Here is a 16,195-nt window from a genome sequence, read left to right on the forward strand (position 1 = left end):
TGGGGTGCTCTTGGGAGCCTTGAACCAGGTTTCTGTTACTGCACAGATATCGATATTCTCCATTCTGAGGATAGCCTCGATTGCGTGCATCTTGAGGTTTAGACTTCTGGCGTTGAGCAGCATTACCCTTAATTTCTTTTTCCTTGTGTTGTCTATGGAGGTGGGTTTGTCTTTTGAGCCTTGCCTAAAAAAGGCACTATGGGGATGGCAAGAGCCTTAGCCAGTATTTGAAAGCCCAGGGGTGACAGATGCAAGCCGTCCCTAGCAAAGCAACGTGGCTTGTTGAGCATGTCATCCCAGGCTGACAGACACTGGATCCCCTTTGAATGACACCAATACTTTAGCCAATTGTTAAAATTGATCATTTTGTCTTTATACTGTGGCATCATTCTTGGTGAGGGTAAGATGCTACTCAAGGTCAGGGTCATACTGGCCTGGGCTACATGATCAGAGAGCACCTCTATGTCTCTTTTCATGTAGTCCAGGGAGGTACGTCTCAGGTCATTCACACCAGCATGGACAATAACAGAGTCATATTTGTACTTGCTTTGGAGTGACGTGAGTGCTTGTGTTATGTGGCGGATCCTGGCACCTGACAGGCAGCTTACAGTGACCTTCTCCTTGTTCAGCCTGAGAGGGACTTCAGTGTGTCTGACAATAGAGTCACCTATTACAAGTGTATTAGGTGTGTTGTTTAGCCTTAAGGGCTGTGACTGTGTGGCACACTGACTTTGTGAACTATGTGATACGTGGGTATTATTGTGGGGTAGCACTAGCTTGGAAGTCTGCTTTGGAGGTCTCTGCTGCTTGGGCAGATTTTTATTTAGAGCCTCCGAGTATGTTTTTGTGTGTTTATGTGTTTAGTTTGCTGTTGCGATAGGTCTATGTGAGACTGGATTTGTGTTGTGTGTGGTTACCTTCTCCTCCTGACTGACTGCGCCAGTACTGGGTTGAGAGAGCTCAGCCTCCAGTTTGGCTATATAGTTGCATCTCTCACATATATTTGAGCTTGTTGGAAGGAGGAGAAGGTGGTCTGTGTACATAAGGCAGTTGTAACATTGCCTCAAGATTCCCAGATTCACCAGCTAGACTGGAGAGTAAACCCAAAACTGACTTTTGGACATGCCAGAATAGTATAAGGAACTACTTTTTGATTGATCAGAAAGGACCAATAGGGAGCCAAGTACTTAAAGGGAGTATAAGAGGGTGTAGTGCTTTAGTTTATTAGTGCTTACTTATAAAATTACTTATAAGGGCAACTGCAGGGCTTTAGAATGAAAATAGAGTGCTTACTTTGAGATTTAGAACAGTTCTAAGGGAAAAAGTGAAGAGCAGACTTTGTGGAGCCGGGAATAGTTTAAACCCGTTTAAGTGGCGCTGCGCTATGCACAAAATCATGCAAAACCAAGCAAATGCTGGTTTTAAAGCAGGGAAACTGAAAGAGATAGGAAGTGACCCAAAACTGCCATTAAGCTACTAGTTTCAAGGGCTGAGACCACTCCTCCAGGGACCGATAGGCTGCTCAAAGCTCCCCACTCTCACTGGTGAACAGAGAAGCTTCTTCCTATCCAAGTAAGGATATGGGCAACACAGGAAACTATACCACAGGCTGGAATTCAGCAAAACTTGAAATCTGGACTAATCTAGTTCAGCAAAGATGGGAAAAAAAAATATTTTTTTTTTCAGGAAACAGCAGAAAAACACACAGAAAACACTGTAAATGCTATAAACAGGCTATCACACTTTAGTGTATTGCCTACAACAGTTATACAATACAAAAACAACTTAAAATGATATAAAACAAGTGCAAAACTGTAAAAAGCAGAAGGTAAATGCAATTTAAACTTTTTAAAGCACAGACCAGTTAGAAACTCGCTTTTTATGCGGGAAAAGGCAGTCGGAGCAAGAAAACAGAGAAAAAATACTTAAATCTGGAAAAGTCTCTCTTGGGTCTCTCTGTTGCCTGTATCACTCTGCAGGACACCACGAGGAGCTGTGCGGAGTTGTATACAATAACAAACTTTTTAAATCACAGATTCGCTAAAAAAACTGGCGTTTTAGGCAGAATTAGTTAAGACAGCAAGAAAAGTAGAAAAGTGATACTTAATCACTCCAAAGACACTCTTTTGTCTCTCTGCTGCTGTAGACTCTGCAGAACCCCTAAAAGGCACTTGCTGAGCAGAATACAAGCGTAAAAACTGTGCAAATGAGGTTTTTATAGCAGGGAAGTGAAAGAGATATAAATTAGCCCAAAATGGCTAATAAACTACTAACTTCTGGGCTGAAACCACTCCTCCAGGGACAGATAGGCTGCTCTCTCACAAGTGAACAGAGAAACTTCCTTGTATCCAAGTAAGGTAATGGCAACACAGTAACTTGTAACACAGCCCTGGATTTAGCAATAACCTGAAAACTGGACTATACTAGTTCAGAAAGGCGGGAAACAAGTATATAATTTTTTTTTCAGAAAATAGAGCAGATACAATCAAAATTAGCCCAAAAAGGCCAATAAACTACTAACTTCTGGGCTGAAACCACTCCTCCAGGGACAGATAGCCTGCTCAAAGCTCCCCTCTCTCACAGGTGAACAGAGAAACTTCCTTCTATCCAAGTAAGGTATGGCAACACAGAAACTTGTAACACAGCCCTGGATTCAGCAATAACATGAAAACTGGAATATACTAGTTCAGAAAGGCGAGAAACAAGTATATTTTTTTCAGAAAATAGAGCAGATACAATCAAAACAACACTTTACCCAATTAACCAGTTAAAAAGCTTAAAACTGAGTCCTGTTCCAGCAGTCTTCAATCAGACAAGTTCTAACTGCACAGTCCTGCCACTAGGGTACAGAGAAACCTTCTCAAAAAAAGATGGCCTGGATCAGTGCACAAGTTATACAAACAAAGCTAGATCCAGCCTGCCTGAATCTAGTCTATGCTACAGCAAACAAGACATACCGATTTCAGATAGAAACAGTTCAAGTAAGGATGCGCAATAAGCCTTTAACCAGAAATTCCCAGCTCAAAAGGGCAGAATCTAGCCTCTCCTGTCACAAGAGTGCAGACTACAAACCTTCTTAATGTAAAATAACTGGCCTGAAGCCCAAGCTCTTAACCCAGAACTAATACACTTTTAGAATAACAGACACTGAGCCTTCAATCAGCAGTTCCCAACTTAGAAGGATGTATGCTACCTGTCCTGCCACAACAGTGCAGACCACAAACCTTAATGTAAAACAACTGGTTTGAAGCCCAAGCGCTTAAACCAAGGGCCTTAGAATAACCATTACAATTTAATCAGGCTACTACCAAGCAGTAATAAAGGCAGCAGAATAAATTCAATTGAGTACTTTTAAGAAGAGGCAAAAGCAAAATAAGGTAATAAAGTAGGAAGAAACACAAATACAGTAAGGCAGATGAAATGCAATTTTTTTTTTTTTTGAGATGGAGGAAACAGAGCAGATTAAGATACTATAGGGGAATGCCCTTCCCAAGTGCTCTCTCTGTACACCGCAGAGGAGATGGGACTGGTAGGAGTATACAAAATCAAAATATGATCTCACTGCACTCAGTTGAGTGAGCAAATGAGATGGGTCCAGGAGGGGTGTGCAACAAGAGATTTACAGCAGGGGTGGGCAATTCCAAAGCCACCAAGATTAACACCACAGCTAGAAACAGGGAGGGGGGATGGGAAACTAACTGCAGAGAGACAGAGACACAATATTTAGTGAATCAAAGACACATAATATTTACTGACTCAAATCTTAAATAAGTACAGAAAATATACTTAAATCAGCTAGTGTCCAGTTAATATATGCAGACAAGTCTCAGTAGCCAGAAACTCGATTTAAAATTATTACTAGAAATGTAACCAACACAGATTTTAATGCTAGCAGAAACCCCCAAGCTAAATGACACTAACAAAGGAATTTCAAAGCAGTCTAACAACTTTCAGTGAGCTCAGATAACTGCAGAGAGACAGAGACACAATATTTAGTGAATCAAAGACACATAATATTTACTGACTCAAATCTTAAATAAGTGCAGAAAATATACTTAAATCAGCTTGTGTCCAGTTGATATATGCAGACAAGTCTCAGTAGCCAGCAACTCGATTTAAAAATTTGTAGGAATTTAACTATGATTACAAGAAGTAGAAATAGTATGTTTGATAACAGCAATATTACCATCAAACAAAGGTTTTCCTTCATGTAAAGTACTGAATATATCACTAGGAATAATGTCAGTTTTGTTTGAAAAGCTCAGAACTTCCTTATGCATTGATTTAAACACACACACACACACACACACACACACACACACACACACACACACACACACACACACACACACACACACACACACACACACACACACACACACGTTGCTCCCTGTTCAATTTGAAGTTGGCTGAATTCTTCAAAGCTTAGCAGGTTGGCCGGACTGTTCAAAGCTTAGCAGGTTATTTGGATACCTTATTTTTTCATGTATATTATTTCACCTAAGCTTAATGAAATGCATGTGTAGTACAGCCACCTACTGATTAATGCAAACACTAATGACCACAGTAAGACACTCCTTGTCAATGAAATGTGACTGGCCTGACTACATAAAATGGAGTAGCTAATACAGCTAAAGTAAGAGAGAGAGAGCAGCCCCCATGTTGTGCATTATTGTTTGACTATAACCTTACTAGAATAAAGCCCAGTCACTGAATAGAGTAAAAACTAAACCGAGGAACACTCAGGGTTCTTTATAGTTACCTGAGGCAGGAATGTATAATGATTAGTAAAAACACAGCTGAGCCAGTCTGATCACAGAAAAAAAACTTTTCTTCTGTGTAACACTAATTGCATTTGTACTTATATGCCACCATAATCAGTTTCTAACCTTTGTCCAGTACACATAAGGAAGGCTGACTGCTAATGGAAATCTTTACATTTATATAAACACCAATACAGACTGGCTTTAACAGTCCTTTCTGTTTGGAATCAGTAAACTCAGAAAAATTATTCTGGTGAAATCCACTATGGAAACTCAAATATCAAAACCCCAGAATGTCACAATGCCAAAAATTAATGCTCAAAACATACTAGCATGAAAAACGAATATGTAAGAATTTTGTGATGCATATCCCCCAAACTTATACATACCACCCCACAAACACAAAGAAGGGAAAAATCTCCCCAAATAAAGGAATCACTGTCTGTGATATTTAATTGCATCAGCAGTGACTTCCTATGGAAAAGTCAGGGGAAACCAGCAGGCTTAGATGAGGTAACAGCAGATATGATCAAGACGCTGTTTTAATTTGGAGAGAAATTACTCCTAAGGGTACTCAGAGCAGCATGGTGGCTAAGTAGATGGTAAGCGTGAATGAGGAGGTCAAAAATTAGAATTAAGGAGCCTGCAGTCAACTGCCAAAGAGTGTTGGGGTAGTACATGACAAAAGAATGCCAAAGAAGATAAAAAGTAAGGTGTAGAAAGCAGATACGCAGTCAGTGCTTCAGTATGTCATAGTAACCTGGTCAATGAAGACAGAGCAAATGAGGAAGCTAGAGATGTTGGAGATGAAGAGTCTGAGATAGGTGGTTGGATGCACACTGTGGGATAGATTAAGAAATGATGAAATCAGAGCAGAAGCCAAAGTAGCTCCAATTATAGAGAAGGTCAAAGAGAACAAATTTCAGTTGTTCAGGCACGTGTAGGTAAGCAGAAGGTGCTGCAGTGAAGAAGATTTGGGAGAGGCAAAAATACGGCAAGAAGAAAAGAAAGAAGTCAAGGATAAAGATGGATGGATTGTGTGAGAGAATACATGCCACAGGCAGGCATGACCATTGAAGAAGGTATGGAAGTGATGCTGAATCAAGAGAGGTGGTGACAACTGACAGGTCACCTGACCTTATGTGGGAAAAATGGGAAAGGGGAGGGTAGATGATGATGATTTTCTATGGAAAATGGCAATTAGTGTTCCACTCCTCAGTGTCCTGTGCCTCTGGTACCAGAAGCTCAAGGAAAAATAACTTAGCAACATGTGGAGAAGCCCTACTAGTGAGTACTACAATAAAAATGTCATTGTGACCAACAGCACACTTCCAAACAGATCCACACAATGAATGCCTGAGACTGACTCTTGCGTGCCAACAAAAAATAGTACACAATTTCTGTTCCTAAATTATCAACACCACAATTTTATTTATTTATTTATTTGTCATTTGATAACCAGGTTAGTCCAACTGAGCCAGTGGCCCTTTTTTGGTGGAGACCCGAGAAGAAAAGTTCCACACAGTTATTACAAAGTTGCAAAAAAGAAAAACATCTGACAATGAAGTTTTATGCAAGCATTACAATAATGTGCTTTACATGAGAACATTAGAAATTTGCAAAAGGCCCGAGAATGAAGTTTACATAAACATTACAATAATGTGCATAACATGCAGTACAGAATTTAGAATTTTTTTTAATCAACAAAAAGAGAAATAGATGTAAATGGGAGAGGACACTTGCAATAGGTGGGTGTTAAAAGTGTGAGAGATAGTAAGGTGGTAAAGTGGGATTTAAGTGGGATCATTGCAGTAACAGGTATTGGTATTTAGCAGAAAAGTTTTAAGTTCAGATTTAAAGAAATTTATGTTAGAAATTATTCAGATGTTAAGAGGGAGTTTGTTCCATGCATGGGAAATACTATATTTGTAAAGAACTTTACCAATGTTTTTGTTTGGTTTATAGGTATCCATAAGGAACTGGTCAGAGCTGCGGAGAGTTCTGGGAGGGGTATAATGTGATATTAGTGAGGATAGTGCACGACAGGAAAGGGGTTTTAAGAGTAGAATATGAGTCATTTGTAGCTGGGAGTGAAGCAGGTGCTGGGGAAATCAAGCCACTGGAGTTGTTTTAGTGCATGATAGTGATGAGATTTGTAGGGTTGGTTGCTAGCAAATCTTGCAACACTATAGTATGATTGACAGAGTTTAGCCAAAGGGTAGACTCTAGATGTGAAAAGATGGGTAGGCATAAAGTAGATATGGAAGGAGGAAGGCCTGAGCATCTTTCTGCCTAAAGTCTGCTAGGTATTTAGAGAAGGCTGAGTTTTTCATTGGTCTTTTTGATACAATGCTTAATATGGGTATCAAATTTTAATTGTTCATTGATAATGGCACCAAGAAGTTTAGTATGTGGATCAGGTTGTATGATGGTATTGTCTAGAGAAGAAATGGTAAAGGTTGTTTTGAGGTTAGAGAGGGTTTTTGGAAAAAAAGAGCAGTGGCTTTGTTTTTTGGGATTTAGAACTGGTTGTTGGTTAGCCATTTTTCTACTATTTAACTGTAGTCTCCAAACAGGCTTTATGCCTCATGAATGCAGAAAGGCAACAGTCATTTCTCTGCAGAAAGGTGGGCCATCTACAGACCCTGGAAACTATAGTCCCATAAGTCTCACTAGTCTTATATGTAAAACCATGGAAAGAATTATCATGGAGATGATCAACAGAGATATAGTAAACCTCCAGACACTGGACCCAACCCAGTTTGGTTTTGTCAAGGGCAGATCATGCCTAGTCAGCCTGGTGGACGTATTTGAAAAGGTCACCAAAGCAATAGATGAGGGCAAATCATTCACACTGCCTACCTTGACCTGGCCAAGGCATTTGACACAATACCCCACCCAGGCATTCAAAAAATTCAACAGGTTACATACAAACCCGTATGTCACCCAGTGGATAGCCAACTGGCTCACAGACAAGACCCAGGAAGTTAGAATTGGGGAGTCGACCACTACAAAGAGGCCACTTACAAGTGGAGTTCCTCAGGGATCAGTCTTTGGAACACTCCTTTTTGGAATTTACTTCTCAGAAATCAAGGCCAGTTAAGAGCTGTCATTGAAACTCACATGACACAAATTTTCTCCAGGAGGGGCTGACACAGACAAATAACTGATGTTAGAGCCATGGACTAAAACTAAATGCCAAGAAATGCATAATAGTATCCTTTGGGAAGCATCCATCCCTGGTAACTATCATTTTGACAAAACACCCCTTAGAGCTGACCCAGTAGTCAGGGACTTAGGGACACACACATAGATAGTAATCTAGCCTTTGATCATTACTGTCTACAGTGGTGAGGAAATCGTTCTATGTTTCGCAACCTATAAACAAAAGTATGGCATCTACGTCCAAGGAAGTCATTGTTCCACTGTATTCGGCATTCATCAGACCTATCATTGAGTACAATGAACCCTTTGGTATGTACCTAACCAGGCATATCCAACAACTGGAATATCCACAGAGGTTCCTCACTAAAAGAATATAGGGCATAAGTAATATGTCCTTTGCAGACCACCTCAAGGCCCTATCCCTGTATTCTGTATCTTACAGGCTTCTGAAGGGAGATCTATGCCTGGCATACAGGGCATCGTCAGGCCCCACTCTGATGGACCTCCTGCATAGCCACAAAACAAACAGTGCCAGAATTACCTGTTCTAAAGATTTAAACCTTGCCTGTGATATAAATAGGACCTGCTGGAGAGATAGGTATGTATCCCAGAGACTACCACGTCTATGGAACAGGCTCCCCATCCATAGGAAGCAGAGTTCCTCCCTAACCCAATTCAAGTGCAACTTGGACAATTGGATGGGAAACTGAAAATTCATCCCTGGTTTGGCACCTATGTTTCTAATACAAACAGGTAACGTGTAAATGGTTCATCTCCCAGGCCCATGCTTACACTTATCAAGGGTATCAGAACTTGTCAGAGATTTGGGATGCATGGCTAGGCTTAAAAAGGCCCTTGTGGTCATTAGCCTAGTAAACACCTATGAACCTACAGATAGAAAGCTATGGTGAGTAGTAGAGAGGAGGTTAGAGAAACTGTCAGAACAGGTAATAAGGGTGGAGTCGTCTGTGTATTGTGTCGGGGAGGATGCTATACAGGAAGTATGCAGTTGGTTTGTGAAAATATTAAAGAATAGAGGCCCAAGAATCGAGCCTTGAGGCACCTCAGTTCGGATTGGTAAGTGAGGGGAGCAGGTAGCCTGCCATCTTACTGATTGTTGTCTATCAGTGAGATAGCTAGTGAACCATTTAATAGTAGAGGGAGATGAGTTGTGATAGTTTATCGAGAAGTTTGGAGCGTGATATGGTATCTAATGCTTTAGAAAGATCAAGAAAGAGACAAGAAACCAGTACATTTTTGTCCATGGCTTCGGCAAAGGTTTGAGTAAAGGACAGTAGGGCAGTAGATGTACTATGATGGGGTCTGAAACCATGCTGCGTAGGGGTTAGGAGGTTATTATCTAAAAAGTACTTAATAAGCTGTCTGTGAATGGATTTTTCAAGGAGTTTGGATAGCAGAGAGAGAGGATAAATAGGTTTGTAGTTGGATGGTTCATTGCTGTTGCCTCCCTTGTGTAATGGAGTGATAAAGAATGATTTCCATATATCTGGGAGAGTTCTTTTAAACCAAGCTTAAAATATACCTAGCAAAACTGACTTCACTGAAAATTACATTTGCAACCCTGCAACAGTATTTTTTTAGAAATAAACAAAATAATGGTGCACATATAATCTATGTAAATATGACCAAAAAGATGACATTGCATAAATAAAAAAAAATGATTGTGGGAGTTGTGTAAGCACGATGGAAAAAATAATGACAGTGTATCTAAAAAGAGAAACAAAATAACTGGAAATAGAATGACTATAAAATTAAAATCTGTTCATGATGGTGCATGCCAGAAAATGTGTTTCTGCAAGAAGGAATTATATTTGAATGTGCATTCCCCTGCAAAAATACAAAAAGTAAAATCATTTTAAGCAGAATATAAGCAAAAAAGTATTTAACAAAACAGGACAAGAATAAGCAATGGTGAAGTTTTGAGCTGTGAAAAGTTTTATCACTTGAGCTTTTATCAGACTACTTGAGCTTTGCCCTCATGATCTAACTCCAGCATTCATGGGGAAATGCTGTACAAAACACATCCTCACTATTGACTATTGCCTAACTAAGGAACAAACCCCTGCAGGATAGTGGCTTTGCCAATCTGGCGCAGTAAGAGTTTGCTCAGAGTCGCCTTCTCTATGTGTGGATTGTAATCATCACCCTTTTTCTGTAAACAGATGCTTTATTGTTTGTTTACCTCTCTTTCTTCTTCTTATGTATTATAAATTCTGAGGAGTGGTACTGACTTGGTGCAAATGCCTTTTATATCACTTGTCCATCTGATATTTCCTTTGTCAAATGTCAGCATCATTCTCTTGGTCTTATTTAATTTTTAGTCTAGACATGAGGAACAAATTCCAGCAGGAGATTGCCTTTGCCCATCTGGAGCTGTAAAAGTTTGTTCAGAGTCACCTCGTCTATATGTGGATTGTAATCATTACCCTTCTTATGTAAACAGATGCTTTAGTGTTTGTTTAAGTCTCTTCTTCTTCTCATGTATTGTAAATTCTGAGCAGAGGTATTGATTCAGTACAAATGCCTTTTATATCACTTGTTCATCTTATATTTCCTTTATCAAATGTCAGCATCATTTTCTTGGTCTTATTTCATTTTTAGTCTAGACATAAAATGTTTTATTTCCATGTTTAACCCTGTTCGCTATTTTTTTCAAAACTTTGGAGTTACCTGGTATTAGGTCTGCACAAAAGTACAACGGTGGCTCTCATTTGAATGTAGATATTTGTTGAAAGTTGCGGTATACTTTTGGAATTGATTGCTAGTACATGAAAAGTTTGAGCAGACCTGATGTTGCCTAAATCACCGATATTCACCAGTCTCTCATTACTATTAGATGATGCCAGGTGCCTATAGCTGTCCCTTACTGTGTTCAACCCACACTAGTTTAGTGATTTCTGCCCAGCCATACCCATGCTGATCTCTTCAGTTTTGACCTCTGCCAAGCAGGACAAATACAAAACATTACATTAAGATATACTTGGGTAGTTAATGAAAATAGTATACACTTGTAAATTGCTCTGCAAATAATTATGGATTATTCATGGGGATTCCCTACCTCTGTACTGTCTGACACATTTCCTGGCTTTACAACAACATTTACTCTTATGTGGTCCTTCAGACGCTACTCATGCTTTAACTATCGTCTAACTTCTTGCTACAGCTAAACTAGAATGCAAATGAAACAAGAGACATTAGTACCTGCTTCCTCTGGTTTGTGACAGTTAACCGGAAATAAACAAATACACACACACACAAATAAAACCACATATCCCGTGTGTGTGTGTGTGTGTGTGTGTGTGTGTGTGTGTGTGTGTGTGTGTGTGTGTGTGTGCACATATATATATATATATATATATATATATATATATATATATATATATATATATATATATATATATATAGTGTCTATATTAAAAGATCGAACAGGTGTTTCAGCGAACACCTCTTAGTCGACATGTAATGAGCGAACGCACTAAAGTGCGAATGCTCAAAACAGCGGTTTCTTTAGCACAAACACACACACACACACACACACACACACACACACACACACACACTTTAAAACATAACAATGTGGGGGGCTTTGCCCCCACACCAACATGGGGGACTGTGCCCCCCACACCCCCTAACTAAATATACCAACTCCAAGATCCCACTACAGTGATGAAAGGGGCGAACACATGGGGATGGCCAACCGATTTCTTTCCCAGGGAAAGAAATCGCTGTTTTGAGCTTTCGTGCTTTAGTGTGTTCGCTCATTACGTGTCGACCAAGAGGTGTTCGCTGAAACACCTCTTTGGTCTTTTAATATAGACCCATATATATATATATATATATATATATATATATATATATATATATATATATATATATATATATGTATATATACATACTCACATGTATATGTGTAGATCTACTATAATGTTTGTTTTTCTAACATCATGCTTGTTTCTTAATTCAGGTACAACATAATGAAATCATGCTGGGAGTGGAGGGAAACTGACAGACCAACCTATCCAGATCTGAAGAAACGTCTAGAAGCGGGCAAAAAGAATGCCAATGACAAAATCGTTTTGCAAGTTCCAGAAGAAGTTGTACCAGAACTGTATGCTCAGGTAGCTGGACTTGAAGAATCTTTTTTGATGGACAACTTCACTATACTGTGAACCTAGAAAGAACTGGTGGGAGCCCTCTTAGAACTCAGGGACACAGAGAAAGAAGGAAAAAAAAAAACAACATCCTTAATTGGAAACACAATCTGTTTTTGTCTCTCCAGTGGAACATTACAATCTGCCTGTAGGAAGCTAAAGGGAACTCTGTACAATCAATAAATAACCTGCTTACATCTAGTTTTCCTCTGCATCCATAAGATGATCTTCCTTCAAATTACTTAGCAGTGCCAATGAGTTCAACTGCCTGAACTGGAAACAAACAGTTGTCCTAAAGTTACACCACCAAGTCATCATTATAGATCAAATACTTGCCATAAAGATATGGACTCAACAGTAAAAAAAGAATTAAGAATCCCTTTAAAGTTAACTCCTGCATTAAAGGCTTTGAACATCAAGAGTTGCTGTATAACTCCTGTGGGACATTCCATACACGTAGCTGTATTATTCAGATATCATTACAAATGCAGAAAAATTTTCTATTTATGTTTCTTCTTGACTGCAATCATAGTGCGATCACCCTGCAAGTTGCCAGAGTCCTGTCTTCTATTCACTGCGCCTTGTATCACTTTTGTAATTTGGTGGTTCTGCTTTGCACCTTCTGCTACTCACTTTAATGTTTGTAATACATTTTGTGTGTGGGGGGCAGTTGTACATACAGGTGTGCCTTTATAAAGTGGAACATGGTTACCTATGCTGCTGAGATAGTTTTCATGTGTACCAGTATTATTCCTACCTTCTTAAAAACCACAGTTTGCAGATAACATGAAAATGAAGCATTCAGGTTCTTGGCTTTCATGCTAGGCATACACAGAGACTCCTTCCTTTCTGCTGTACCCAAGGCCCAGTCTTCTCTGTTATAAAACTGCTTCTATAGTGAAATGAAGGTTTTATGGGTTTTCATTTCTGTTTCTGAAGTTCTGCAATGCAGTTGCAAATCTTTCTTAGCTGACAGCAAACTGTATCTTCCACAAAATGAAATCATTATACTGTGCAGTATTTCTAAAACTGATTTTCACTGTATACAAAAAATATAAGACAAATGTGCAATAACATTGTAGGTTACTGTCTGGTATCCTGATCAGGAAATTGTTACAGCACATTGCACAATGGCTAGAGGGGTACTTTCTAATAGGTGAGTTGCATGTCATTAGTATAGGCTAACATTTTTTCCTATGTGTATTGTTTTGTCCATTGCCTGCTGACCATCAAGCCAGTGTCACAGCCAAAAATTTTTTTCCCACTGGGGCAACAGTTCTGTGCCCATTTGTTCCCTTCTGAGGTAAAAGTAACTGGAGTCTTCTTGCCCAAAATGAATAATAATGCTCAGTGACATGGACATCAGCTAAGCAGCCACGAGGAGAGTCTGGCTGCAGTCACTAACCCCTCCCCCAAGTCATTATGTGTGCACCCACATCACCTAGGGAATACATATCATCTTCTATTCAACACATGCATGGACAAGGGCTACAATCTGGCTTGGTTAGCCACATCACATGCCCTTCATGAAACTGGTCTTCTACTTCCTGTGTCATAGGCCTTTTGCCTTAACATAATAGCCAGCCAGGAACCGCAGCAGCCTTCCTCCAGAATGGGAGAGACATAAACACCCATTTCCTATCTCTTCCTGTCTGCTCCTCTGATGGCCCAGCTGCTATACAAATTCAGGTAATCTAGGAGCACAATCAGGGTTTTATTTCTCTGCACTACAGAGCAGGCCAGCTATAACATCATGCCTACAAATAGTTTCAAACTGCAACTAAAATTCCCTATACCCCACTACACCCCACACCTGGACGCAATCAACTACACTTTCCAGCATCAAAAATAAAAGAAAACAAACAGTACTAATTTAATTACTAAAGTAACAACTTAATCCATATTTAGATGCAACAGAAAAGATACTTCCATACACTTTAGTCAAGAAACAATCTAATGAGAGACTATTGCAGAATTAGCTCATATGTATAGCATTGTTTACATCTAACCTTCATATGACCTTGCAGCATTTTCCAAAAATCCATATGAAAAATTTTCTAAGAAATAAAAGTTTCCCATGTGATTTCTCCTTACATGCCACATACTGCCTCTTTCTCCTTTCCATATTCTGCCACATATCTCTTCCAATGATCTTCTTTCTAGATAATTAGAAGTAGGAAAGCCTTAACTGTTTTAATTAAAGCATGGTACTAAAGCAGAAGATGTCTGAAACTATATAGTTGACTACATTGATGCCAAGTGAGAAGGAATACTCCTGTAATTCATTCAGGCATGATTTTATTCAAGCTCTAGACATGTTGCAGTCCATATTTTTGGCACACTTCTTCTAAGTGCAATAAACTTGGTTCCATGATGTAACCTGTACTCAGCAAAGATTTTTTTTATTTGACATGTTAGACTGCAAGCAGCCTGCTATATGCGTTAGGCAGTCTATGTCACTTTATCGAATTAACATATGACTGAAACTGAAAAGATCGAGACAGCAAAATCAAAACTGCAGAACAACGAATGTTCACAAAAGCAAAACTTACAAGATCAAAACAAACACATTCAGTCCATTACAGGAGAAATACATGCCTGTCCCTTTAAACTACACTGTGATTTACAGCAACTTCTGCAGCAAACATGGAGCACTTTCCAGATGATAATTGTTCCAGTGAAATGATGAACACAGTATTCTGTTTAGCTTCAAAACAACCTTTTTCTATAATTTTGCAGGGGGGGGGGGCAAGCCTTCCTGCACCCACCATGTAGAGGGCTGTGCCCCCCCACACCCCCTGCAAATTATATATACCAACTCCAAGATCACACTACAGTGGGTAAAAGGGTGAATTTCACGATCCTCACTGTACCGCAATCTCCATTCAAGACCTATGAGGATCCAAAAAAATTCTGTAGCATCTGCAGTTGGTTCTTTGGTGTCTTGAGTTTTGGGTTTGTGAATGTTCAATCTTGTGCCGTTTCCATAATGCCATCTCATTGTTTTCAATTTCAGTCATATTTTAGTTTGATAAACTGAAGAAGACCCGCTTTAGATTAGAACACACCAGTATAGACCGGAGAGCCAAAAGAATGCAGACAAACGCAAATAAGCTGTCACTAGGTCATATGCATTCAGCTTTAACCAAAGTTTGTGGAGTAGTACTGAAACAAAGGAGGTCTCCCTGCCAGTTTCACTGCTGATTTTCTTTCAGTATAAGCAGGTAAGCTTCATTTCATGTCTGAAAGTAGATAAACTAGACAATAACATGCCTGGAAATATTTTGTGTGCTGACAGCAGTTTTGCTCTCTCCATTCTCCTTTATACCTGTAAGGGTGTTAAATTGTTAAGCTCTAAGCTGCTGATAGAAAAGATATCAATAAATTAAACAAATATTGTGTTACACAGTAAGACGTTGTCCTGTTTGATTCTCAGCTAAAGTGTCTTCTGTGTGGAGACATGCGTGAATGGGCATACCTTCGTTGAAGGTTGTGCGTCAGGGCTGGCAACTCGGCACGTAAAAATCTACTGCCAATCATTAGCGGACCGGAGTTCCGCTGTGGCATCCCCTTTGGTGATTAAATTAAAAGCTGAAAGACACAACAACACAACAACAACATTCTGTTACCTCTTTCCAATCCCATAATGAACATGTAATACATAGGAACCTGTTTTTATGTTATCCATTTTCTTTTGTAGGTAGTGTAGGCCTACTTGTTGACCGTAGACCTTATGATTTGCCCCTTTTAGACCTCTGTTGGTTTGTTCCTTTCCAGAAACCATAACTTTGACTTTTCTGAACAAAGAATTCCTCTGCATTTTTAAACTGCCATGCTAATTTTGGTATTGCCATCTGTAACCTTCGTTAACATGTAGACTGACACTTCTTGTTGGCCCACAGTTATTCACACTGACAAGCTGTAGTCTCTGAATTTTATTTTCAAAAGAAATGAGAAGCAGTTTACTCTTCTGACTGATGTCAGTATAAAAGTAAATGATTCATTAGCACCTCCCTGCACAGAAAGACAATTAATAGGCACCTTATGAATTTGTAGCTAAATTATTGGGGGTACAGATTATTATAAAATTAGGTG

The 16,195-nt window shown here is 39.3% G+C and overlaps 1 protein-coding gene across 5 annotated transcripts in view; it reads left to right on the plus strand.

The window, feature by feature from the left end:
* STYK1 (serine/threonine/tyrosine kinase 1) overlaps positions 1–15,512 on the plus strand; it is a 486,977-nt gene extending 471,465 nt beyond the window's left edge. For all 5 annotated transcript variants that reach the window (XM_044079884.1, XM_044079883.1, XM_044079881.1 and 2 more), the window contains one exon: positions 11,914–15,512. In XM_044079884.1, the coding sequence (XP_043935819.1) occupies positions 11,914–12,118 (205 nt within the window). In that variant the 3' untranslated portion in view covers positions 12,119–15,512. The remainder of the gene's footprint in view (positions 1–11,913) is intronic.
* Positions 15,513–16,195: the final 683 nt, after the last annotated feature.

This window comes from Protopterus annectens, chromosome 8.part0 (assembly GCF_019279795.1).
Source record: "Protopterus annectens isolate FY-2018-M chromosome 8.part0, PAN1.0, whole genome shotgun sequence".
In the NCBI taxonomy this organism is placed as follows: Eukaryota; Metazoa; Chordata; order Ceratodontiformes; family Protopteridae; genus Protopterus; species Protopterus annectens.